Source organism: Heptranchias perlo, chromosome 6 (genome assembly GCF_035084215.1).
Source record: "Heptranchias perlo isolate sHepPer1 chromosome 6, sHepPer1.hap1, whole genome shotgun sequence".
In the NCBI taxonomy this organism is placed as follows: domain Eukaryota; kingdom Metazoa; phylum Chordata; class Chondrichthyes; order Hexanchiformes; family Hexanchidae; genus Heptranchias; species Heptranchias perlo.
The window spans coordinates 61820961-61848748 of NC_090330.1; the positions used below are offsets into that span (position 1 = coordinate 61820961).

Consider the following 27788-nt stretch of genomic DNA (forward strand, 5'->3'; position numbering starts at 1 on the left):
CCTTCTCTTTTGCCAACTCTGCCTCCGCCTTCTCCCCGCCCCTGCCCTCCTGCCGGGTGGTCCGTGGTCGTTGGAACAGAGCGGGGTCCCGCAGTTAGTGCCGCTGTGTTGCGCGAGCGGATTTTGAAAATAACGGCGGTTAATACGAGGGGGAGGCGGTTGTGTGGTACGACAAAAAGTTGGAGAGAGGCGCGTGGTGAAGCTGAGGTGAGCCCCCGAGCGGCAGTTAGAGTGTCTGTGGGACAGGGAGGGGGCGGCGTTGGCTCAACCTCTTTGTGTGTCGCTGATGGACGGCGACTCCGAGGAACGTGCCCCTCGCCTCGCTGAACGCGCTGCTGCAACCCAGCCTCCGCAGTGGAGGGGAGGGGGGACTGCAGCAGCAGCCCCATTCCTCCCAACCCGACTCGTGTAAAACTCGCTTTTTACATCAGTGGCGGGGGGCGGGGGGGATCATGGGGCAGCCGAGGGGGCAGAGAGAACGGACCCCACGGACTTTAATGGACCTCTTGCAGGGGCAGAGCGATGCACAATGAAGTTTAAAACGCTGCACAATGTATTCGGCTGGAAGTGTTTCTTTATAGTTTATACAAAGGCTGCCTCTTTTTCAGCGGGAAAGCTGTGATAAGTTTTTATTTTATTGTGAAAGTTTTAACGGGTGCTGCTTTTTGTGGTGGCGATTCAAGTTTTCACTGTCCGCTTGATTTGACCGTCGTTACAATAATTTTATTTTAATGGTTGGTGCAAACATTACCACATTTGGATACTTGAACCTGCGACGCAAGGGTCTTTGGTGCACACAATACTATTCTCCTAAGAATAATACATATTTCCAAAAAAATAGACATTTTAAGACAGATATATGATTCTGCTGATGGGTTTATGATTATTACGGGATTGTTTTTGTAGAATCTTTCCTTCGGTAGCACGTGGAGCATATGTGTCAATTGAAGTAAATTCCTTTTTATGAAGCTGTCAGATCTAAACAACACATTCTTTTTGTTCTTCCTCATTAACCAAGAACCCATATAAACACGCCTTTGTACCCCAATATGTTTTGAATGGTACCTAAAGGAAGATGCAACAGGATCTCTAGAAATTCACAATGCAGTTACAATTGCATTGTTATTCTAAGAAAATAGCGCAGTATGGATGGAGTCTGGTCACAGTGAACTTTATTCAAATATATTTATGTGGATGAGGTTGACCACCTGCATTATATGAAGGGAAGGATCTATAAATGTAACAGATAATTTATAAAGTAGAAATTGTTTTATAGTGCATTCATTTACCTAAATTAAGAGGTACTGTAGTGCAGTTTTTATACTGAAATTGCATCCTTTGAAACTATATTAATTACTGTAACACTCAACACATTATTGGCTGTGATTCTCAGTTTTTAATTATTAATGATTCAGTATTGCTTAAAAGTAAAGAAAAAATGCACTGGAACTAGAGAAGTGCTCAGTCATTGATAATATTATAATATGAATAGTTGAATTGTCCAATACAATATTTATCCAAAGCAAAATACTGCAGATGCTGGAAATCTGAAATACTCAGCAAGTCGGGCAGCAGCTGTAGATAAAGAGCAGTTATCGTTTCAGGTTGATGACCCTTTGTCAGAACTGGAAGAAGTTGAAGATTAAACAGTTTTTATGCAAGTACAGAGCCTGGGAAGGGGGTGGGAGGGGGAGAGGAAAGAACAAAAGGAAGATCTCGGATAGGGTAGACAGCAGGATTGATTAAATTACAAATGGGATGATGGTGCAAGGCAAGGGGGTGATAATGGGACAAGTAAAGAAACAAAAGATAGGTCTAGAGGAGTTGTAAATGGCAATATCAGAACCATTAACAGCACTTGCTGTCTGAAAAAATGGGAGCAGTGGTTGTGATCTGAAGTTATTGAAATCAGTGTTAAGTCCAAAAGGTTGTAAAGTGCCTCATCGAAAGATGAGGGTGCTGTTCCTCGAACTTCCATTGAGCTTCATTGGAACAGTGTGAGAGGTCAGAGTGGGAGTGGGACATGGAATTAAAATGGCAAGCAACTAGCAGATCGGGGTCACACTTGAGGAGTGAGCGGAGGTGTTCAACAAAGCGATCACCCAATCTGCGCAGATTGGGTGATCACTGCTGAACACCTCCGCTTAGTTGGCAAACGTGATCCTGACCTGCCGGTCGCTTGCCGTTTTAATTCTCCGTCCCACTCCCACTCTGACCTCACTGTCCTCGGCCTCTTGCACTGTTCTGGCAGGACGGACCTACCAGAGGTGGTGGTACAGTGACATACAGTAAGGAGGGAGTGGCCCTGGGAGTCCTCAACATTGACTCCGGACCCCATGAAATCTCATGGCATCAGGTCAAACAAGGGCAAGGAAACCTGCTGATTACCACCTACTGCCCTCCCTCAGCTGATGAATTAGTCCTTCTCCATGTTGAGCACCACTTGGAGGAAGCACTGAGAGTAGCAAGGACTCTGAATGTACTCTGGGTGGGGGACTTCAATGTCCATCACCAAGAGTGGCTCGGTAGCACCACTACTAACCGAGCTGGCCGAGTCCTGAAGGACATAGCTGCCAGACTGGGCCTGCGGCAGGTGGTGAGCGAACCAACACGAGGGAAAAACCAACTTGACCTCGTCCTCACCAACCTACCTGTCGCAGATGCATCTGTCCATGACAGTATTGGTAAGAGTGACCACCGCACAGTCCTTGGGGAGACGAAGTCTCATCTTCATACTGAGGACACCAACGTGTTGTGTGGCACTACCACCGTGCTAAATGGGATAGATTCAGAACAGATCTAGCAGCTCAAAACTGGGCATCCATGAGGTGCTGTGGGCCATTTGCAGCAGCAGAATTGTATTCCAGCACAATCTGTAACCTCATGGCCTGGCATATTCCTCACTCTACCATTACCAACAAGCCAGGGGATCAACCCTGGTTCAATGAGGCGTGTAGAGGAGCATGCCAGGAGCAGCACCAGGCATACCAAAAAATGAGGTGCCAACCTGGTAAAGCAACAACACAGGACTACAATGTATGCTAAACAGCAGAAGCAACATGCTATAGACAGAGCTAAGCAATTCCACCACCAACAGATCAGATCAAAGCTCAGCAGTCCTGCCACATCCAGTCATGAATGGTGGTGGACAATTAAACAGCTAAAAGGAGAAGGAGGCTCTGTGAACATCCCCATCCTCAATGATGGCAGAGTCCAGCACATGAGTGCAAAATACAAGGCTGAAGTGTTTGCAACCATCTTCAGCCAGAAGGGCCGAGTGGATGATCCATCTCGACTTCCTCCCGAGATCCCCACCATCACAGAAGACAGTCTTCAGCCAATTCGATACACTCCACGTGATATCAAAAAACGGCTGAGTGCACTGGATACAGCAAAGGCTATGGGTCCTGACCACATCACGGCTGTGGAACTGAAGACTTGTGCTCCAGAACTAGCCGCGCCTCTAGCCGAGCTGTTCCAGTACAGCTACAATACTGGCATCTACCCAACAATGTGGAAAATTGCTCAGGTATGTCCTGTCCACAAAAAGCAGGACAAATCCAATCCAGCCAGTTACTGCCCCATCAATCTACTCCCAATCATCGGCAAAGTGATGGAAGGTGTCGTCAGCAGTGCTATCAAGCGGCACTTACCAATGACCTGCTCACCGATGCTCAGTTTGGGTTCTGGCGGGATCACTCTGCTCCAGACCTCATTACAGCCTTGGTCCAAACATGGACAAAAGAGCTGAATTCCAGAGGTGAGGTGAAAGTGACTGCCCTTGACATGAAGGCAGCATTTGACCAAGTGTGGCACCAAGGAGCCCTAGTAAAATTGAAGTCAATGGGAATCAGGGGGAAAACTCTCCAGGCATACCTAGCACAAAGGAAGATGGTAGTGGTTGTTGGAGGCCAATCATCTCAGCCCCAGGACATTGCTGCAGGAGTTCCTCAGGGCAGCGTCCTAGGCCCAACCATCATCATTTGCTTCATCAATGACCTTCCCTCAATCACAAGGTCAGAAATGGGGATGTTTGCTGATGATTGCTCAGTGTTCAGTTCCATTCGCAATCCCTCTGATAATGAAGCAGTCCATACCCGTGTGAGAGAGAGAACTGGACTGAGTTCTGTTGTGATATTGAGAGTCAACATCCAGGCTTGGGCTGATAAGTGGCAAGTAACATTCGTGCCAGGCAATGACCATCTCCAACAAGAGAGAGTCTAGCCACCTCCCCTTGACATTCAACGGCATTACCGTTGCTGAATCCCCCACCATCAACATCCTGGGGGTCACCATTGACCAGAAACTTAACTGGACCAGCCACATAAATACTGTGTCTACATGAGCAGGTCAGAGGCTGGGTATTCTGTGGCAAGTGACTCACCTCCTGACTCCCCAAAGCCTTTCCACCATCTACAAGGCACAAGTCAGCAATGGGATGGAGTACTCTCCACTTGCCTGGATGAGTGCAGCTCCAACAACACTCAAGAAGCTCGAAACCAACCAGGACAAAGCAGCATGCTTGATTGGCACCCCATCAACCATCCTAAACATTCACTCCCTTGACCACCCATGCACCGTAGCTGCAGTGTGTAACATCTACAGGGATGCACTGCAGCAACTCCCAAACCTCTACCACCTGCAAGGACAAGTGCAGGAACATGGGACCAACACCACCTGCACGTTCCCCTCCAAGTCACACACCATCCCGACTTCGAAATATATTGCTGTTCCTTCATCGTCGCTGGGTCAAAATCCTGGAACTCCCTACCTAACAGCACTGTGGGAGAACCTTCACCACACGGACTGCAGCGGTTCAAGAAGGTGGCTCACCACCACCTTCTCAAGGCCAATTAGGGATGGGCAATAAATGCTGGCCCTGCCAGCAACGCCCGTATCCCATGAACGAATAAAACAAAATTCAGGAATAAACTTAAGGATTATCTGTACAGCAACTAGTAAACAGCAGCAACATGGCTTCAGAGGGGAATTGTCCTCCCTGTATGTCCTTGATTTCTTTGAGGAAGCGACAATCCAAGTCGACTGTGGTAAATCCTACGACATTGTGTACTTAGACTTCCAAAAACTGAAAGGTTAGTCATCAAACTTCAATTGTAAACAATTTTACAACACCAAGTTATAGTCCAACAAATTTATTTTAAATTCCACAAGCTTTCGGAGGCTTCCTCCTTAGGTGAACGGTGTGGAAATGAAATTTTCGAATCCTTTGCATTTGAAAATCACAGAACAATGCCTGGTGATTACTGCCCGTTGCCAAGGCAATCACAGTGAGCAGACAGAAAGGTGTCACCTAAAAGGCCACCAAATATACAAACCCCCCAAAAAAAAGAGAGAGAGAGAAGGAAGACAGTCAATGACCCGTTATATTAAAAACATAACATTTGTATATTCCGAAAGCTTGTGGAATTTAAAATAAATTTGTTGGACTATAACTTGGTGTTGTAAAATTGTTTACAATTGTCAACCCCAGTCCATCACCGGCATCTCCACATCAAACTTCAAATTATGGGGATTCTGGCCAAAAATTGGATATGAATATGAAAATGGCTGAAGGTTAGAAAAACAATGCATTGGAAGGGTGATGACAGCTGGGGTGGTTACTGAGTGGTATGCCTGAAGACTCAGTAGTAGGACTGCTGCTCTTTTTACCTCAATGATTTGGTATCAGAAACTCAATGCAAATTGATCATATTTTGAGATCCTAACACTCTTGGAAGGGGCAATCTTCTGTGCCTCTCGAGCATTCTCTAAAGGGCCCATCAAGGCACCTGTCACTACCTCCTTACAATCCCAACTGCATCATCCTCTCTCACTGATCTTCCCACCCAGCACACCCACTGCTTGCTAATCTTACTAATCTCTTTGTCCCGCTCACCCCACCAATCACTGCTCTATCTAATTCTGCCACCATATTAACAATTACTGGCTCTCTCCGCATTTCCCTTCAGAATGACCGTTCGCTTGTAAAGAAGGCCCTTGTCGTCCACAACCTTATGGATGGTTGCATTCACACCTTGGCTTTGACTGAAACTTCGCTCAAGGATGACGTTACCTTGCCCAGTATTGAAGCCTCTCCACTCGGCTATACTTGACACCAGCTGTCCCGGCCAAACTGCAGTGGTGGCAGAATGGCCCTTATTACCAAATCACACCTTGATCTCTCCCTTTACTTGTCTGGCACCTGCACCTCCTTCAACCTTGTTCCACCCCTCTTACGTCTCCTTTAAAATCCTTGTTCATTTACCACCCAAGCCTGCCCCCCAAGTCCCATATCAAGTTTCTCCCTGAGATTGCCTCCCTTCTTACAGCACTCAGTGCAGAGGCTGAGGGAGGTATCATCCATGGTGATTTTAATCTCCATCTCAACTCACCTAGCCATCTCTCCTTTTGAATTTTTTGTCCTCCTGTTCTTCCTAAACTTCTCTCCATATAAACTCCTACCCATATTTATAGCCTGCCATCTCACATGGCCTCTACTCCCATGGTGTCGATCACAGACATGGCCATCCCCGACCACTTGTATCCCTCACCATCCACATCCCCCTACCCCCTTTCAACACCTCTTACTCCAAGTCACTTATAGCCCTCCGAGCTGTGTAGGCTTTGGCTTTCCATTTGCTATATTACTTCTGAAGCTGTCGATCACTACCTCACTTCCACTTTTGATGCCATTGTTCCCAGTAAAACCGTTACTCTCCCATCCTGGTTATTTCCCTAGGTATGCCCTCTATAATGGCTCCCTCAAGTCCAAGGGGCACAGACTTGAGTGTATCTGGTTCAGCCATCCCTCACCAGATCTGGCTGGACCACATCAAGCACTATCTGGCCTCACTCTGCTTTGCCAAAACCACCCACCACTCCAGGATCATCCTGGAGAGCAAAGATAACTCCTGGCTTCTTTTCTCCCCACCAACTCTCCTAAAACCCCTCTCCCGTGCCCCTTCCACTCTCACCTCCAACAAGTGCCAACTCACTGCCTGAAACGATGGTAGAGGCAGAAACCCTCAACTCATTTTTAAAAAAGTACTTGGATGTTCACTGGAAGTGCCATAATCTACAGGGCTATGGATCAAGTGCTGGAAAGTGGGATTAAGCTGGATAGCTCTTTTTCCGCTGGCACAGACACAAATGGCCTCTTTCTGTGCCGTAACTTTTTATGATTCTATGAAGTGTGAGAAGCTCATGGACTTCTTTGTCACTAAGATTGAGACCAACTGTTCAGTTGCCTCTGCTGCTTCCTCACCAAGCCAAACCTCCCCCCAGCTTTCCCACTACCATAACCCTGAACCTCTTTCTCTCGCTAGTTTCTCTCTTGTCTCCCCTGTTATTGTCTCTGAGCTCATCTTGTCTATCAAACCCACCTCCTGCTCCCTTGACCCCATTTCTAGTAAACTGCTGACCACCCAACTTCCCTTTGTGGTCCCCATGCTAGCTGACATTGTAAATGATTCACTCTCCTCGGGTACTGTCCCCCTCTCTTTCAAAATCACCATCATAACCCCCCCTACCCCTCAAAAAATCCTCTCCTTGCAAACTACTACCTCATCTCCCACCTCCCTTTTCTCTCCAAAGTCCTTGAACATGTTGCCTCCCAATCTGTTCCCATTTTCCTGGAACTCCATGTTTCAATGTCTCCAATCAGGTTTCTGCCCCATCGCAGCACTGAAACGGCACTTATCAAAGTCACAAATTACATTCTCTGTGACTAACCATGGTGCATTTTTTCTTCTTGTCTGCCTCGACCTGTCTGCAGTCTTTGACACTGTCAACCACACCACCCTCCTTCAACATCTCCCCTCCATTGTTCAGCTCAGTGGCACTGCCCTTGCTTGGTTCCACTTTTACCTATTTAATTGTGGCCAGTACATCTTCAGCAATGGCTTCTCGTCCTACCTTTGCACCCGCACTATTACATCTAGAGTCCCCTAAGGAAATATTCTTGGCCCCCTCCTCTTCCTCAATACTGCTCCTTGGCAAGATCTTCCGAAGACATGCGGTAAGCCTCCAACTGTAAGCTGATGACACCCAGCTCTACCTTTCTACCACCTCCTTTGACCCCTCCACTGCCTCTGTGCTGTCAGAGTGCTTGTCCAACATACAGTCCTGGATGTGCCGCAGTTTCCTCCAGTTAAACATTGGGAAGACCGAAGCCATCGTCTTCGGCCCAGCCACAAACTCCTTACCCTCACCGATTCCAGCGCTCCTCCCGGCCACTGTCTCAGGCTGAATCAGATTGTTCATAATCTCGGCATTCTGTTTGACCCAGTATACTCTCCATCACAAAGACCGCCTACTTCCATCTTCATAACAGCAACTCTGCCTCAGCTGATCTTTTGCTGAAACCTTCATCTATGCTTTAGTCACCTCCAGACTCAACTATTCCACGGCTTTCCTGGCCAGTCTACTATATTGGACCCTCTCTAAATTTCAGCTCATCAGAAAACCTATCCCGCACCCAGTCACACTCGCCCATCACCTCTGTTCTTGCTGTCCTACATTGGCTTCCGGTCCCCCGACACCTCCAATTTAAAATTCTCATCCTTGTGTTTAAATCCCTTAATTGCCTTGCCCCTCCCTATCTCTGTAACCTCCTCCAGCCGTACACCCCCCCGAACTCCATCCATCTGACTTTGGCCTTTTGTGCATTCTCCCATCGCTTCGCCACTCCATTGGCAGCCATCCCTTCAGCTGTCTAAGCCCCACGCTCCCTAATCTCTGTCTCCTACCTCCTAACCAATTTCTTGTCCAAGCCAATAGATTGCTTCCAATTCCATGCTCTCTCATTTTTGTTAACTGTCTCTTATGTGGAACCTTTTCAAATGCCTTCTGAAAGTCCACATAAATAACATCCATAGACACTCCCATATCTACCATATTTGTTACCTCAAAAAATTCAACTCGGTTGGTTAGACATGATTTACCCTTTACAAATCCATGCTGGCATCTCTCTGATCAGCTCATATTTGTCCAAATGCTCAGTTATTCTGTCCCTAATAACAGATTCTAGTAATTTCCCCACACTGTAGTTAGATAGGGGCAATAGTTGGAGAGGAGGGATGGGTAAGGATGAATTTTTTGAAAAGAGGGCTGAAGGTGGAACTTTTGCAGCGGAGAGGGAAGGTGCCAGAGGAAAGGACATTGGGGGACAGGGAGCTGGTGTTTGGTAAGTGAGGATGCAGTGATGGGTGAGCAGTGCTTAATGCAGGTCAAGATGTTGATACCCTGTGTTTTGGACAAGTTGGGGTCTATAGAAGGTGGATGATGGAAGAGCGTTTGAGTAATTGAATCTGGAGCTGAAAAAAGCACAGATAAGGATTTCAGTTGGAGCTGAGGTAGGGGTGGAGAAGGGCAATGTTGCTGATATGGAAGTAAACTATCTTAATGATGTGAGTGTGTGGGATATGAAGCTCAGCTGAGGATAAAACACAATGATAAGGTGAACGATCGGGGAGTGGAGTTTATCCTGTGAAACCAAACACAATGGTATCAGTTTTCCTGATAATCAGCCAAAAAAAGTTATGACTCATTAAAGACTTAATGTTGGACAGACATATCAGCATACACATGGGGCTCGATATTGCCAGGGCTGCGGGTTCGCGGCGGGGGGACTATTGGGCGCGTGGGTAACATGCCCGGCGAAGTCAGTCTGCCCCGTGCGCGATCGCAGCCTAATTGGATCCACTTACCTGGTCTTCCGGGTTCCCCACTGCTGAGCTGCGCGTCGGGCAGACTGCGCATGCACAGTAAGGTCTGTCAGCTGGAGGAGCTCTATTTAAAGGGGCAGTCCTCCACTGACTGATGCTGCAACAAATAGGAAAAATTACAGCATGGAGCAGCCCAGGGGGAAGGCTGCTCCCAGTTTAATGATGCCTCACTCCAGGTATCATTAGATGGGGTGAGGAGGAGGGGGAGGACAGAGATCAGAGAGGAAGCAGCCTGCCACTACCACCAGGAAGGCCTGGCTCGAGGTGGCAGAGGAGGTCACCTGCACCACCAACATATCGCCCACCTGCATACAGTGCAGGAGGCGCTGCAATGACCTAAGTAGGTCAGCGAAAGTGAGTACACTTACTCATTCCCCTACATTCCGTCTGCCACATCACCGCCCCCACCCCACATCTCCTTCTGCACTGCCAACACTACTCTGTCACATCACCCCTCACACCCCATCCTCATCTTACCTGCACTTACTCACCTCGCCAGTACTCATCCCGCCACTACCACTCAACCCAATCCTCATCCAATCTCATGGCTCTATCTCATACTCACCCTCTCATGCATCTCTTTCACGGTCGGCCGCACTCAACCTGCCACGACCTGTGCTGCAGCCACAGGGCATGCATCACATATGTGCAGTAGGAAGCGTAAGGCAAATGTGTTGTGAGCATGAAGGGGATGCACAAGGGTGTTTGAGGGTTTGTCATGGTTTTTACTTCGATTGATTTCTGACCAACTCACATCACATATTATATTGGCACCACTACTGCCACGTCTTTGCGAATCTTGTCTGGTTTGTGCAATAATGCCCTTTCCTGAGGATCACAATGAAGACCCACACCTGATGCCACCCATTGTGTAGTGGGTGTAGGTGTATTTGCAGGGCTGTTTTGTGCAGATGACCGAGACACGTCGGCGATGTCCCCAGTGGCACCCTGGAAGGATGCGGAGGAGAAGTTGTTGAGGGCAGTGGTGACTTTGACAGCGACAGGTAAGAAGATGGTGCTCGGGCCAGCCGGGAGCAGCTCAGCATGAAGGAGGCTGCAGATGTCCACGACTACATGTCGAGTGACTCTGAGCCTCCGTGTGCACTGCTGCTCAGAGAGGTCCAGGAAGCTGAGCCTCGGTCTGTGGATCCTGTGGCGAGGGTAGTGCCCCCTGCGACGTATCTCTCTCTGCGGTTGCCCTCCCTCCTGCTGTGCAATTGGATGTGTCACAGCACTGAGTTGTGGAGCTCCACGTGTCAGAGGTGGAGGCGAGGCTGGAGATGCTGTTCGCCCTCCGAGGAGGTCGTGACTGCAGCTACGGCGGCCCCCATCCGGAAGATGTACATCTGAGGGGGTCCGCAAGTTGGTGAATTTGATTGTCAGGAGGAGGGTGGTGGAGGCCAAACTTTGTCCCAAGTGACAGAGTGGCCTCCTGCAATGAGTGAGGGTCTCCCCCCGCCCCCAACCTGTCAAATGGACCTTTGCAGCTGCCACAGGCTGATAGCTGCAACACGTCCATTTCAACTGGGAGTGTTTTCCCCCAGTATGGGAAACAGTCCCAGTTGTTTCTAAAATCCCACCCCTCCCGACATATTCCCTTAATCAGGTCTGTTAATGACCTGAAATAGCTAGATAAATATTGTTAAGTGGCACCCCGCCGGCTTTAATTGCCTGCGGGAGTCCCACATGTGGGGGCTGCGCGCGCACGTCGGCGCGTCTGTGGGGAACCTGGAAGTGGGCGGGTTGGAGCCGGGCTCCCGACCCGCTCCGGGATTCCCTGATTTTCGGAGGCCCCCCCCTGCCAGGAACGCACCCGATAGCGGGTGCTAAAATGGAGCCCATGGAAGCTGATCCCATGCCTGTATATGGATATCACCAATAGATCGTATATAGATAAAGAGGAGGAGGGCCAAGGATAGATCCTTAAACTCTGAGGTGATGGAGTGGGAGAGGGAGGAGAGCTTATTGCTGGTGATGTGTTGGCTTCATCCAGATAGGTAAGAATGGATCACGCAAGGACAATCCCATGGAACTGGGTATTGGGGGAGATGACTTGGCTAACAGTGTGAAATGCTGTGGAAAGGTCAGACAGGGCAAGGAGGGTTAATGGAGCCGATTTTTGGGTATGCGGGGGGGGGGGCTCCGAAAATCGCTAAAATGCCGAGCGGGTTCGGGGCCTGGCTCCAACCCGCTAACTTCCAGGTTCCCCAGTGACGCATCCGGGTTGCGGGAGTCCCACCGGCAATTAAAGCCGGCGGGATGATAATTTGCATAGTTTGTCCGATAGTTGAGATACTTGAACTACTTGAATGACGAGACATTTTGACAGGGGTGCGATTTTGAAGCATCCTCAGCGTGTTTCCCGTGCTGTGGGAAACACTCCCTGTTGCAACAGACGTGTTTCAGCCAGCAGCCAGCGGGAGATGCAAATGCTTATTTGACAGGTGGGGAGAAAACATCATTTATTGCAGCAGGGCCCTCTGTCACTTCAGACAAAATTTTGGCTGCAAGACCTTTGTGTTTTCACTCAAAATTCTTACTTTCCACCCAAAACTCTGCTGTGCAAACATATTTATCTACTTTGCGGACCCCCTCAAACTCTCCGTCAGGATGGGGCGAGGCACCATTTCATCTGAGGACGAGCAACATCACCAAGCACGGCGTCCACCTCCGCCACGTGGAGCTCCACAACACAGTGCCACGCCACAGGCACTTGCACAAGAGCACAGAAGGCAACAACAGAGAGAGAGAGCGACGTCACAGGAGGCACTACCCTCGCAACAGTGTCAACAGACCGAGGCTCAGCTTCCTGGACCTCTCTGAGGAGCAGTGCATACGGTGACTCAGTGTCAGTCGCCAGGTAGTCACGGACATCTGCAGCCTCCCTCACGCCGAGCTGCTCCCGGCTGGGCCGAGCAGCATCTCCTTACCTGTCGCTGTTAAAGTCACCACTGCCCTCAACTTCTTCACTTCCGGATCATTCCAGGGTGCCACCGGGGACATCACCGGGGTCTTGCAGTCGTCTGTACACAAGAGCATAAGGCAGGTCACTGACTGCTTGTTTCACAGGGCCTCGAACTAGGTCAACTTCCCCATGGACGCCCTCAGCCAGACGGAGAGGGCAGTGGGATTCCACGCTGTGGCTGGCTTCCCAGGGGTGTAGGGTGTAATCAGTTGCACCCATATAGCAATACAAGCACCTCCACACGAGCCGGGACTGTTCATCAACAGGAAGGTCTATTACTCCATCAACACTCAGCTCATTTGTGACCACCGCAAGAGATTCCTTCACGTGTGCGCCAGATACCCTGGCAGCTGCCACGATTCCTTCAGCGTCCGGGAGTCCAACATCCCGCCCCTCTTCCACGCACCGAACATGCGTAAGGGCTGGCTCCTCGGGGACAAGGGATACCCCCTGCACACATGGCTCATGATACCTCTGAGGAACCCCATCACCGACCAACAGCGTCGATATAACGACAGCCACATCGCTACCAGGTCTACAACTGAGCATGCTATAGGGCTGTTCAAGATGCGCTTCAGGTGCCTTGATTGTTCTGGGGGAGCGCTTCAATATGCACCAGAGTGGGACGCTTTATAGTCGTGTGCTGTGCCCTGCACAACATGACACAACAGAGAGGGGTGCCGCTCGAGGAGGCCGCATCCACATCTGCCACCCACATTGAGGAGGAGGAGGCGGATGAGGAGGAGCAGGAACAACCCATGGGCAGAGCAGTGGCTCACCTGGCTGCTCACGAGGCCAGGGAGTCACTAATATGTGAATGGTTCTCCTAACATCAGACAGTGTGAACAGTCCAGTCCGCAGCGCCCACACCAGCTCCCCCCCCCTGCACAAAGCAGTCCTGCAACTACACATACACCCACTATAGAGTGACCCAATGGATGGCATCAAGTGTGGGCATTCATGGTGAACCTCATGAAAGGGCGTTATTACAGAAGCCAGTCAAGCAAGGCCAAGACGTGGCAGTAGTGGTGACAATAATAATAATTAATTATTTAATCCTCTTTGTGCTTACAAAACCTTTGTCTTTCGCTTCCAACTACTTCTACATGGTGTATCCTCTGTGGTTGCAGCAGAGGTACAGGCAGGTTGCTCTTGTTCATACCTTGACCGATTAGATGCTTTGGGCCTACGCCCTCTGGGTTTCGGTGCCCATGAGGGCCCCTCCAAAGACTGCTCCACCTGTACCTGTGCAGGGCAGGCTCTGCCACCTGGAGAAGAGGCAGCATTGTGGGTACTGGTTGAGAGGGGGGTAATGGGTGAGATGTGGGGGCACTTTGAGTGACGTCCCCAATTCCATGTCCCCTTTCGCCTTCATCCCTCCCCTGGGCCAGACCCACACCACTCCACTGGACAACAGCTACAACACTGGCATCTACCCAACAATGTGGAAAATTGCCCAGGTATGTCCTGTCCACAAAAAGCAGCACAAATCCAATCTGGCCAATTACCGCCCCATCGGTCTACTCTCAATCATCAGCAAAATGATGGAAGGTGTCATCAACAGTGCTATCAAGCGGCACTTACTCACCAATAACCTGCTCACCGATGCTCAGTTCGGGTTCCGCCAGGACCACTTGGCTCCAGACCTCATGACAGCCTTGGTCCAAACATGGACAAAAGAGCTGAATTCCAGAAGTGAGATGAGAGTGACTGCCCTTGACATCAAGTCAGCATTTGACCGATTGTGGCACCAAGGAGCCCTAGTAAAATTGAAGTCAATAGGAATTAGGGGGAAAACTCTCCAGTGGCTGAGGTCATACCTAGCACAAAGGAAGATGGTAGTGGTTGTTGGAGGCCAATCATCTCAGCCCCAGGGCATTGCTGCAGGAGTTCGTCAGGGCAGTGTCCGAGACCCAACCATCTTCAGCTTGGGAACATAGGAACAGGAGTAGGCCATTCAGCCCTCGTGCCTGCTCCGCCATTTGATAAGACCATGGCCGATCTGTGATCTAACTCCATATACCTACCTTTGGCCCATATCCCTTAATACCTTTGGTTGCCAATGACCTTCCCTCCATCATAAGGTCAGAAATGGGGATGTTCGTTGATGATTGCACAGTGTTCAGTTCCATTCGCAATCCCTCAAATAATGAAGCAGTCCGAGCCCGCATGCAGCAAGACCTGGACAACATCCAGGCTTGGGCTCATAAGTGGCAAGTAACATTCGCGCCAGACAAATGCCAGGCAATGACCATCTCCAATAAGAGAGAGTCTAACCACCTCCCCTTGACATTCAACGGCATTACCATCGCTGAATCCCCCACCATCAATATCCTGGGGGTCACCATTGACCAGAAACTTAACTGGACCAGCCATATAAATACTGTGGCTACAAGAGCAGGTCAGAGGCTGGGTATTCTGTGGCGAGTGACTCACCTGACTCCCCAAAGCCTTTCCACCATCTACAAGGCACAAGTCAGGAATGTGATGGAATACTCTCCACTTGCCTGGATGAGTGCAGCTCCAACAACACTCAAGAAGCTCGACGCCATCCAGGACAAAGGAGCCCACTTGATTGGCACCCCATCCACCACCCTAAACATTCACTCCCTTCACCACCGGCGCACTGTGGCTGCAGTCTGTACCATCCACAGGATGCACTGCAGCAACTCGCCAAGGCTTCTTCAACAGCACCTCCCAAACCCGCGACCTCTACCACCCAGAAGGACCAGAGCAGCAGGCACATGGGAACAACACCACCTGCACGTTCCCCTCCAAGTCACACACCATCCCGACTTGGAAATATATCGCCATTCCTTCATCGTCGCTGGGTCAAAATCCTGGAACTCCCTTCCTAACAGCACTGTGGGAGAACCTTCACCACACGGACTGCAGCAGTTCAAGAAGGCGGCTCACCACCACCTTCTCAAGGGCAATTAGGGATGGGCAATAAATGCTGGCCTCGCCAGCGAAGCCCACATCCCATGAACGAATAAAAAAAAAAATGTGTGAAGCCTTGTAAGGCCAGTTCTAGTGTATCTGCCTGCCTGTTTAAGGCGGCAGAATGTTGTTCACCCTGAGTCCGAACGGCTGTTGTCAGGTTCTGAATGGACTCGTTTGTGAGCCGTGCTTGAAACTCCATGGAGGCTAGCCTTCCCTCTATCACAGACATTCCCGCACTCAGCCGCGACACCATCTCAGAGATGCCCTCATGTCCTGTCACAGTATCTCAGAGATTCCCTCCCGTACCTGTGCCACCATTCCATTCGTGCAGGAGTTGGACTCCTCCATCCTCTGCGCGATTGTGGAAGTGCGCGTGGTACCTGTTCCAGCACCTCGCAAATGTGCTGCTGCCCCTCGATCATTCTCCTTTTAAAGGATGGCCCCCAGGGTTCAGCATCTGTGTCCAGCTGAGCAGAGCCTGGAGAGGAGTGGTCCCACCGACGCGGACTCTCCACAGCTGCCCCTGCCACCAGTGTCTGCTCGTGCTCGTGTGTGGTAACTCACCATGTGCGACCCCAACTAACTGCGCACTGGGACCCACCGAGGTATGTGTATCTTCGCTGGTGGATGGCTCACTCAGATGTGACGGTGCACCCTCAGAGGCCGGCAGGTCCTCTGAGGAATCGCCCTCCACTGTCACAGCGGTCGCTGAAGGCCCTGTAAGAGAACAGAAGGCAACATTAAGCAGGATCACAGATGTGTCATGTTGTGACGAGCATACTGAGGTGCTGAAGATGTAAAGGCATATTAACATCAATTCATATTGTGTGTGTTGAATGTTAAAGTTATGTCACCAGATGTTTGTCGGGTGCCAGTCTCGGCGTCCCCAACGGACAGGCACTCAAGGGTGCAGTTCAGCTCCAACGCTTCCTACTCCGTGTCTGTGAGGACGACGATCTGTTGCGGCCCCCCTCCAGTCCTCGCCCTCTCCCGTGCATTCTGAGCTCTCTTCTATAAGGAGAGAAAGTACAGACGCATGAGTGAGTGATGCTGACGTGGCCAACCGATTAATGCATTGGCTTGGGTGTGGCTGACCGTGAAAGAGATGCATCAGAGGGTGAATAGACTGAGCGATGACATTACAGAATCATAGAAAATAGGAGCAAGAGTAGGCCATTCGGCACTTCGGGCCTGCTCAGCCATTCAAAATGATCATGGTTGATCGTCTAACTCAGTACCTTATTCCCGCTTTTTCCCCATATCCCTTGATCCCTTTAGCATTAAGAAATATATCTATCTCCTTGAATACATCTAATGACTTGGCCTCCACTGCCTTCTGTGGTAGAGAATTCCACAGGTTCACCACCCTCTGAGTGAAGAAATTTCTCCTCATCTCGGTTCTAAATGGCATACCCCGTATCCTGAGACTGTGACCCCTGGTTATGGATTCCCCATCCATCGGGAACATCCTCCCTGCATCTAGTCTGTCTAGTCCTGTTAGAATTTTATATGTTTCGATGAGATCACCTCTCATTCTTCTAAACTCTATGAATATAGGCCTAGTCGACCCAATCTCTCCTCATACGTTGGTCCTGCCATCCCAGGAATCAGTCTGGTAAACCTTCGTTGCACTCCCTCCATGGCAAGGACATCCTTCCTCAGATAAGGAGACCAAAACTGCACACAATACTCCAGATGTGGTCTCACCAAGGCCATGTACAACTGCAGTAAGACATCCCTGTTCCTGTACTCAAATCCTCTTGAAGTGAAGGCCAACATACCATTCGCCTTCCTAACTGCTTGCTGTATCTGAATGCTCGCTTTCAGCGACTGGTGTACAAGGTCACTCAGGTCTCGTTGCACCTCCCCTTTTCCCAATCTATCACCATTCAGATAATGATCTGTCTTTCTGTTTTTACAAGTGGATAACCTCACATTTACCCACGTTATACTGCATCTGCCATGTTCTTGCCCACTCACCCAACTTGTCTAAATCACATTGGAGCCTCTTTGCAACCTCTTCACAGCTCACATTCCACCCCAGCTTTGAAATGTTACATTCAGTTCCCTCATCCAAATCATTGATATATATTGTGAATAGCTGGGGCCCAAGCACTGATCCCTGCGGTACACCATTAGTCACTGCATGTCACCCGGAAAAAGACCCGTTTATTCCTACTCTCTGTTTCCTGTCTGTCAACCAATTCTCAATCCATGCCAGTATATTCCCCCCAATCCCATGTGCTTTAATTTTGCACACTTATCGCTTGTGTGGGACCTTATCAAAAGCCTTCTGAAAATCCAAGTACACCACATCGACTGGTTCTCCCCTATCTATTCTATTAGTTACCTCCTCAAAAAACTCCAGTAGATTTGTTAAGCATGATTTCCCTTTCATAAACCCATGCTGACTTTGTCCAATCCCGTTAATGCCTTCCAAGTGTTCTCTAGCATTTCCCCACTACTGATGTTAGGCTAACTGGTCTGTAATTCCCTGTTTTTTTCTCCCTCCTTTTTTTAAATAGTGGGGTCACATTTGCCACCCTCCAATCTGTAGGAACTGTTTCAGAGTCAATAGAATTTTAAGATGATCACTAATGCATCCACTATTTCTAGGGCCACTTCCTTTAGTACTCTGGGATGTAGATTATCAGGCCCTGGGGATTTGTCAGCCTTTAGCCAAATTAATTTCCCTAGCACTAATTTTTTACTAATACTGATTTCCTTCAGTTCCTCCCTCTCACTGGACCCTTGGTTCCCTAACATTTCCGGGAGGTTATTTGTGTCCTCCTTTGTGAAGACAGAACCAAAGTATGTGTTTAATTGTTCTTCCATTTCTTTGTTCCCCATTATAATTTCCCCCATTTCTGACTGCAAGGGACCTACATTTGTCTTCACTAATCTTTTTCTCTTGATATATTTATAGAAGCTTTTACAGTCAATTTTTATGTTCCCTGCTAGTTTACTCTCATACTCTATTTTTCCCCTCTTAATGGGCTCTATTTTAGCACCCGCTATCGGGTGTGTTCCTGGCTGGGGGGGCTCCGAAAATCGGGGAATCCCGGAGCGGGTCGGGAGCCCGGCTCCAACCCGCCCACTTCCGGGTTCCCTACAGATGTGCCGACGTGCACGCGCAGCCCCCGCATGTGGGACTCCCGCAGGCAATTAAAGCCGGCGGGGTGCCACTTAACAAGTATTTACCTTGCTATTTCAGGTCATTAACAGACCTGATTAAGGGAATAGGTCAGGAGGGGTGGGATTTTAGAAACAACTGGGACTGTTTCCCATACTGGGGCAAACACTCTCAGTTGAAGTGGACGTGTTGCAGCTATCAGCTTGTGGCAGCTGCAAAGGTTCATTTGACAGGTGGGGGGGCGGAGACCCTCACTCATTGCAGGAGGCCACTCTGTCACTTGGGACAAAGTTTGGCCTCCACCACCCCCCTCCTGACAATCAAATTCACCAACTTGCACACTTACCCCGGGGTCCAGAGACATGTACCTACCTTGCAGACCCCCTCAGATGTACATCTTCCGGATGGGGGCCGCCGTAGCTGCAGTCATGACCTCCTCAGAGGGCGAACAGCATCACCAGCCTCGCTGGCCAAGCCGTCCACCTCTGACACGTGGAGCTCCACAACACAGTGCTGTGACACATCCACCTGCACAGCAGGAGAGAGGGCAACCGCAGAGAGAGATGCGTCGCAGGGGGCACTACGCTCGCCACAGGGTCCACAGACCGAGGCTCAGCTTCCTGGACCTCTCTCAGCAGCAGTGCACACGGAGGCTCAGAGTCACTCGACATGTAGTCGTGGACATCTGCAGCCTCCTTTATGCCGAGCTGCCCCTGGCTGGCCCGAGCACCATCTTCTTACCTGTCGCTGTCAAAGTCGTCGCTGTCAAAGTCACCACTGCCCTCAACAACTTCTCCGCATCCTTCCAGGGTGCCACCGGGGACATCGCCGACATCTCTCAATCGACTGCACAAAAGAGCCCTGCAAATACACCTACACCCACTTTGCAGTGACACGATAGGTGGCATCAGGTGTGGATCTTCATTGTGATCCTCAGGAAAGGGCATTATTGCACAAACCAGACAAGATTCGCAAAGATGTGGCAGTAGTGGTGCCAATATAATATGTGATGTGAGTTGATCAGAAATTAAATATAAGTAAAAACCATGACAAACCCTCAAACACACTTGTGCATCCCCTTCATGCATACAACACATTTGGCTTACGCTTCCTACTGCACATATGTGATGCATGCCCTGTGGCTGCAGCACAGGTAGTGGCAGGTTGAGTGAGGCTGACTGTGAAAGAGATGCATGAGAGGGTGAGTATGAGATAGAGCCATGAGATTGTATGAAGATTGGGTTGAGTGGTAGTGGCAGGATGAGTACTGGCGAGGTGAGTAAGTGCAGGTAAGATGAGGATGAGGTTTGAGTGTGTGTGAGGGGTAATGTGACAGAGTAGTGTTGGCAGTGCAGAAGGAGATGTGGGGACGGTGATGTGGCAGACGGAGTGTAGAGGAATGAGTAAGTGTACTCACTTTGGCTGACCTACTTAGGTCTTTGCAGTGCCTCCTGCACTGTATGCAGGTGGGCAATATGTTGGTGGTGCAGGTGACCTCCTCTGCCACCTCGAGCCAGGCCTTCCTGGTGGCAGAGGCAGGCCGCTTCCTCCCGCCCGCCGGGGGGAGGATCTCTGTCCTCCCCCTCCTCCTCACCCCATCAAATGATACCTGGAGTGAGGCATCATTAAACCTGGGAGTAGCCTTCCCCCTGGGCTGCTCCATGCTGTAATTTTTCCTATTTGTTGCAGCATCAGTCAGTGGAGGACTGCCCCTTTAAATAGAGCTCCTCCAGCTGACAGACCTTACTGCGCATGCGCAGTCCGCCTGACGCGCAGATCAGCAGCGGGGAACCCGGAAGACCAGGTAAGTGGATCCAATTAGGCTGCGATCACGCACGGGGCAGACTGATTTCGCTGGGTGCGTTACCCATGCGCCCAAAAGTGTCCCCCCCCCCCCCCCCCCCCCCACTGCCGCGAACCCGCATCCCTGGAAATATCGAGCCCAATCAATCTCTTTGTTCTCCTTTGCTGAATTCTAAACTGCTCCCAATCCTCAGGCTTGCCGCTTTTTCTGGCTATTTTATATGTCTCCTCTTTGGATCTAATACTATCCCTAATTTCTTTTGTAAGCCACGGTTGAGCCACCTTTCCTGTTATGAGGATTGGGTTGAGTGGTCGTGGTGGGGTGACTAATGGGGGGGTGAGGAAGTGCAGGTAAGTTGAGGATGAGCCTTAAGTGGGTGTGATGTGATAGAGTAGTGTTGGCAGTGCAGAATGAGTTGGGGGGTGAGGGCGGTGATGTGGAAGATGGAATGTAGGAGAATCAATAAGTATACTCACTTTGGCTGACCTAGTTAGGTCATTGAAGTGCTTCCTGCACTGGATCCAGGTGCGGGAGATGATGATGATGATGATGATGCTGCTGCTGATGACCTCCTCTGCCACCTCTAACCAGGCCTTCTTGGTGGCAGAGGCAGGCCACTTCCTCCCGTCTGCTGGGCAGAAGGCATCCCTCCTCCTCCTCACCCCATCCAGTAGCACCTGGAGTGAGGCATCACTGAATCTAGGAGCAGCCTTTCCCCTGTGCTGCTGCATTGTGTTGTGTGGGTGTTTGCTCCAGGAGCAGCCATTGGAAGACTGCCCCTTTAAATAGAACTCCTCCAGCCTGTGATGCGGGTGCGCAGTCCGCCGCTGCGCAGCTTTCAGACGGCAAAACCAGAAGCTATGTTAAGTGGCTCCAATTGACCCGTGATCACGTGGGGAATGGACAGATTTTATTGGGTGGGTTACCCACGCGCCCAATCGCCCCCCCCCCCCCACTGCTGCCATCCCGCCTCCCCGCTAATATCGGGTCCCATGCATCATAATCACAGATTCTGATTTTGACGAGCCATTTCAATGTTATGAGGTGTGAAAGTCAGACTGGAGGGATTTGAAGAGGGAATTGCAGGAAAGATGGACACTTAGATGAGAGGCAATGACATGCTCAAAGGCCTTGGGAAAGGAAAGTTAGATACGGGGCAATAGTTGGAGAGGATAGATGGGTAAGGATGAGTTTTTTGAAAAGGGGGCTGAAGGTAGAACTTCTGCAGCAAAGAGGGATGGTGCGAGAGGAAAGGAAACTGTTAACAATGTCGCTGGCCAGAAGATGATATTTATTTTGCCATAGCCAAAAGCATTTAATTGGATTTAGCAGTGTTAAGATGGGTAGCTGAATTGTGTTTAGCGAAGTTGACAGTAAGTATGGCTGTTGCTTTTAGTAAGGTATAGAATGAGCTTGGAAGTATTGTTAATTATCTAGAGATTAATTTACTTCAGTTGGCAAGTTGGTTTGTGGCTTTCTTTGACCTGCTGGAGTACTCCAAAAGCAACAATTGGCCTCAGAGGATATGTTCAATGTTAAATCTGTTTATCTAGATCGCCAGCAAAATCCTTATCAACTGGCCAAATATTTTTGCCTTACTATGTTATGATATGTGTATAAATGTAATTTAAAAGTTAGCTTTTCAAATGATGAATGTACTGCTAGATGAACCATATTTTTCTAGCTTTGAAGAGAAAGGATCCCCTGTTAAGCAATTGAAGCAGGGAATGGAAAAGAAGTATTTTATTTTCCCTCTACCTTGTCACAATATGTCTTAACTGCAATCGAGAGAATGTCTTAACTGAATCTCCTACTGCACCAGCATGAATATTTTTTCATTTCTCCCATTAACTATTCTTAAGATGCTTGATTTGAATTTGTGTTGATTTGTGGAAAGTTTGTGCTGTGGACCTGTGCCCGGTTGTAAATGGGTGGAGACGGCTCACAATTATTCCCGAATGACCTTTGTAGCCAGCAGAGAACAGACATGACCTATCGGTCTGGGCAAGATTTATATTGGAGTCCCAGAGGTGAAGAGGTAGCATGCTAATGTAAAGAACCCATTTCCCCAACCAAATTATTATTTAACTATCCCATCTTTCATCACTTGTGCACCACATAACCTCACTTACACAATAAACATAGAATGCCATTACATGTGGCAGTCTGGGCTCATCAAAGGCAGCACCTGAATCTACTGAGATTCCTTTGTTACATAATTGCATTCACTATTCAATTTTGGGGAGGGGGGAGGAAGAGAGCAGCTGACTTCAAAGTGTTCTGAGAGCCTCTCCGTAGCTACCCAACCCTGAGAAACCACACTACAGACGGGGATTGCAAATTTCCTAATCTTAGCTTGGTTTACTGGGGTTGGATGGGTCCACAGTGGTATTAATCAGGTTTGAAGTCTACCCCTGTGCCCTCTAAGCTGTTTGCAATGGAGACACTTTAGGATGCAGGGCACAGTTTCCCTTAATTGACAGATTGGCGTAACAGGAAGAAAGATCCCATTTGAACTGTCTACATGCAGGCAAGATAATTAAAGTTTTCAAAAAAGGTATCACTTTCTTTTATAAAAGAAAAACTTTTCTCCTTTTATTAAAGACTACATTTTCCTTCCGCTTTAAGTATAAATAAGTTTAAAAGAAAGCTTAAATATTTCCCAAGAAAGTCAAAGCAAATCTGCTGTTTACACATTTTACTTTGGTTTACTTGGTTATTTCGGGGAAAGAGCGGGGAAATGGGACTAACTGGATTGCTCTTACAAAGAGCCGGCACAGGCTCGATGGGCCGAATGGCCTCCTGTGCTGTAACAATTCTATGATGAATATAGGTTTTCCAGCATGAACGCATTAACTTTGACATGGGTGCCCCAAGAAGGATCTCACATAGAACTTGCGAAACTGTTGCAAAAGGTTTCGTATATAATCTCTCATCTGGACTAACAGTTCATTCAGAAAAGCTGAGCAAATACATTTACTGAAATGACCAACTTCTACTAAAGAGCTTAAAATGTGTATCTTCATCTGCCTGTAACCATCCTCAAGAGATGATTTTAAAATATTTTTTAAAGACTTGAAGATTTTAGCAATTGTAATATTTGTTATTGGTGTGATTCACTTACTTTTAATATTTTTTGTGTGTATGGTGTTTGAAAGATTTTGTTCCAAAAGATGTATAAATATTATGTACTTAAGTTGGATAACCTAGATGCTTTTTTAAGTACATAACATTTTGATTGTTTTTCTTTTTTAGAAGCTTTACACATATCAAGGGATGGATAAGTGTACACTGTATGATATCTAGGGTGATCAGCAACTTAACTATGAAGACAGCTAAAGAAAATGGAATTTTTTCAGACTGGTGCTACCTTATCAATATCCTCCTTTCTTCAATCAGTATAATTTTTCTCTTCACAAGCCTCTATATTTAGCAAAATATTTTGCAGAATTTGCTATGGAACCTAAGGACTTTTCTTGTATTAATGAAAAGCCCTGTGAAATTCAACAGATAGCTGAAGGTATTTCTGAAACAAATGAAATTGAATGTTGTGAATTTGGAGCCAAATGGAGAATGTGCAAAAATAAGAAACTGAACAAGGAAACCACTATGGTCTCTGAAACACACTCTTCAGTTTTTCAGACTGAAGATACTATTTCTGACCAAATGTTGAATTTTTCTTTAAATGGAATAACATGTGAAGACAAATTTGATGGTGCAAAAATTGATCAATCAGATACCACTACCAATACTCACGAAGGTTTGTTCACGGAAAAATATAATGTAGATGATGCATTACTACCTATTCCGAGCCAGAACTGGAGTTACTTTGAATCTTTTATAAATGAAAACAAGGAAGAATTTTTAGATCTCTGTACAACAAATGACTTTTCAACTAACTTAATCAGTGAAGAAGACAGTGACAGTTTTTTGTTTGATGATGAATCGACACTAAGTAGTGATGTATGCTCACTGAAGATAAGGTATGAATCTTTTCAGGACAATGTAAGAGAGAAAACTAATGCTTTTCAAGACGATGCGCAGCTTCATTTTTTTCCCAGTACCCGATGTAATGGAACCAAAAAAGATGTGAAAACCCCCATAAAAAAGAATTCTGCTTCTGTTCAAGAAAAGAGAAGGGAACTTGACAGTTCAGAACATCGCACATTGTATGAATTAGAAAGTAACAAATGTCTTCTGTCAGGTGTTTTTATGGATAACTGGAAAGACAGTGAGAATTCAATAGATTCAGTCTGTTTATCCTCCATTCTAAATGAAGATAGAGGAAATTGGAAGCTATTAAGGAAAAGTACTGAAAGATATTCAAATCAAACCAATTATACCTTGAGGGCTAAACGGCAAATCCGGTACAGTGACGATTATTTATATGACATTGATTCTTTAGAGACTATGAAAACTTTGGGCAAAAAGGATCACGTTGCAGATACTCCACGGGAAGATGATGATGACTGGTGCCCTCGGAAAAGGAAAAAAATTGGGAAAAAGGAACCGCCTGTTATTATCAAATACATAATTGTTAATCGGTTTAAAGGCCACAAAAACATGCATGTAAAAATCAGTAGATTAGATTGCACAGAGAGACAAGTATTATTGACTGATGAAGTGGTAAAAAAATATAAAAAGCTTTCGCCACTTAAGGAATTTTGGTCTCCAATTCCTAATGATTGTAATGTGTATCATAACCAAGAAAAAGATGATAGAAAACTAAAAATCTGTTCTGGTGCTGGAATGTCTGGTGCTGGAATGTCTTATATGTTCTTTGCTTCTAAAAATAAAAAACAACAAACACTTGCTAATGGGATGTCATCAATTAAAATAGGACACACTTTGCGTCACCAAAAAGACAGTGTCATTGAAACAGATGCTACAAATACAGAAGTACCCAAGAAAGTACAAAAATACGATAAGTCGGTTTATGAATTTACAGATGAAATAGAACTAAAGCGCATCACCATTCGGACTGTGAGTAAGGCCAATCAGTTAAGAGTCATGCATGAAGACTTAAAAAAGCTAAAGAAGAAACAAAACATACTTTCAAAGAAAAGGAAAGTAAATGTTCAGGATGGTAAAGATACCAGTGGTAGAAATTCTTTAAAGAGTACAAATGAAAAGCCTCAAGTTCCAAATGCAGACACGCACAAAACTCCAGATCAGTGGAATTCTACTTCTTCACCTAATTTCAACACTGCTAGTTTAAATTCCCCAACATTCAGTGACAAAGTCGAAGCACATAGTGGTTTACTTTCTCCAGTTCCAGCTACTAGCTGCCCAGAGTGGCCTGTACCATCTGCTTACAATACACACTCGGCTCCAGAAATTCTTGGAGGATATTTCCGGTCTCTGCTGGATGGGGATGATTCCTCAGTTAATGAAAACTTCCAACTTTCCTCCCAGTATTCCTGTGCCAGTGGGCAGTTCAACAAAGTTATAACAGAAAACCCATTCTCTTCTCCACGGCAAAGACAAACTGATGACACCTCCACAGGGTGCAATAGCGGCGAATCAAATACATTTCATTTGGAAGAAAAGCCAAACATCCAAGAAGTTTGGAAATTAGAGACTATTCAGAATGTACATCCACACAGGGTAATGGGAAAAGATCCATTTCCCTTGTGCGCAGTTGACTCAGAAAGTGAAAGATTGGTGCAGGTTGAAGTTGAAAATCAATCAATTGTAAACAGTAACTTAAATCAATGTGGCTCGAAGACTTACAGCATTCAAAATGAAATAAATTCTAACTTCAATCAAAAAATATTAAATGAAGAAACAAACCAAATGTTTCCTTCAAAAGACTCCCTTTGCATTTTAGACATTTCAAACTTTACACCAGCAAAAGTAAAGCAGGGGTCTTGGTCTGAATTTTCACAGGCATATACACCGAAAATCCTCTCTAAAACAGGCAAGTCTGATATGAAGTCTTTGGAGCAGTGCAGCCATGATCAGCTTTCCGGTAAAGCTACATCACCAAATTTGTGTGTAGACCAGTGGCAGATTTGTAGTGAACTGAACAGTACAAATATCCAAACTTACTGCACTAACAGTGACCCAACATGTGTTTCATTTTCACAATGTGCACAATCTTCTGTCCATTTACAGGCTTTTGACCATGTGAATTCAAGTAATTACAAATATTCCAAAGCTAATAAGGCAATAAATGTTGCTAGAAAAAGACTTGCAAAATCAAATGCAGGTCAGTGGGACAGAAAATCTCTTCCGAAGGACAAGAATTGCAAAACTGAGATCAAAACCATAAAAATAGAGAATGTTGAAAAGGACGATGCATCATCAGAAAATTATGAAACTGTTGAAGTTCAGGGAAACTCTTCAGATGCATTATATGCCGATCAAATATGCCAAACTGAAAAAGCCTATAAACCCACAAAAGGGTTTACTAATAAAGATTTAGAAATGTGTGCAAAGCTTGTGAAGAAAGGTTTAATGAATGCAAAAAACAAACTTCCTATAAAGGAAGAAAAACTGAATGGAAAAGCTAAATACTGGGTTGCTTCTCCAGAGTCCTATGAGGATGTATCTAGCGACACTCCTAGAGGTAGCAGATTATCAAATGGTGATCAAAGAGAATTTGAGGAACCTGGTAATATCCTTTCCAACATAGTCTCTGGAATGGCAGCAGTTAAGCGGTTTATGATGGCCTCAGTGGAACCAATCTTGCATCATGGGGAAGTTGTTCTCCCTGCTGTAAATCAATCTTTGGAAGTGCAAAATAGTTCGAAATGGAAACCCAAACCAATGCAGATGTTGCACATTGGTACAAAAGATCTGAAAAATAAGCCACAGCATGTTTCTGAATGTAACCCAAGCAATGTAGGTCTTAATAATTACGCTATGAATCACATTGCATCTTGCTGTGTTCAAAGTGTGTCTGGTTCTTGTGTACAAGTAGCTGACTGCAGCTGTCCAAGCAGTGCACTTTGTGAATGAAGAAGGAAAAATATATAATGTGAACTTTATCAAATTTGTATTGCCTCTACACACAGCAGCGATGTTATGTCCTGTTTATATACTTGCAGACCCTGAGCTGATTAACTATTACTCAGCACAGCTCCGTTGAAGTAAGGTTCAGTGTGCCAAGTATTTTGAGACCTTTCCCACCAAAATGTACAATGTCTTAAATAGATGTGGTACAAGAATTACAGGAAGTTTTTTTTGGTACATATCTCTCTTTGAAAAGTCTGC

The 27788-nt window shown here is 47.1% G+C and overlaps 1 protein-coding gene across 1 annotated transcript; it reads left to right on the forward strand.

The window, feature by feature from the left end:
- Positions 1-59: 59 nt before the first annotated feature.
- Positions 60-27567, forward strand: LOC137322540 (neurite extension and migration factor-like). Its single transcript, XM_067985462.1, has 2 exons — positions 60-207; positions 23826-27567. The coding sequence occupies exon 2, from the start codon at positions 24027-24029 to the stop codon at positions 27531-27533; it is 3507 nt and encodes a 1168-aa protein (XP_067841563.1). The 5' UTR covers positions 60-207; positions 23826-24026; the 3' UTR covers positions 27534-27567.
- The last annotated feature ends 221 nt before the right edge of the window (positions 27568-27788 follow it).

Excerpts from the sequence above, each read along its gene's own strand:
- LOC137322540 (XM_067985462.1), top strand. The coding sequence starts at position 24,027 with ATGGAACCTAAGGACTTTTCTTGTATTAATGAAAAGCCCTGTGAAATT.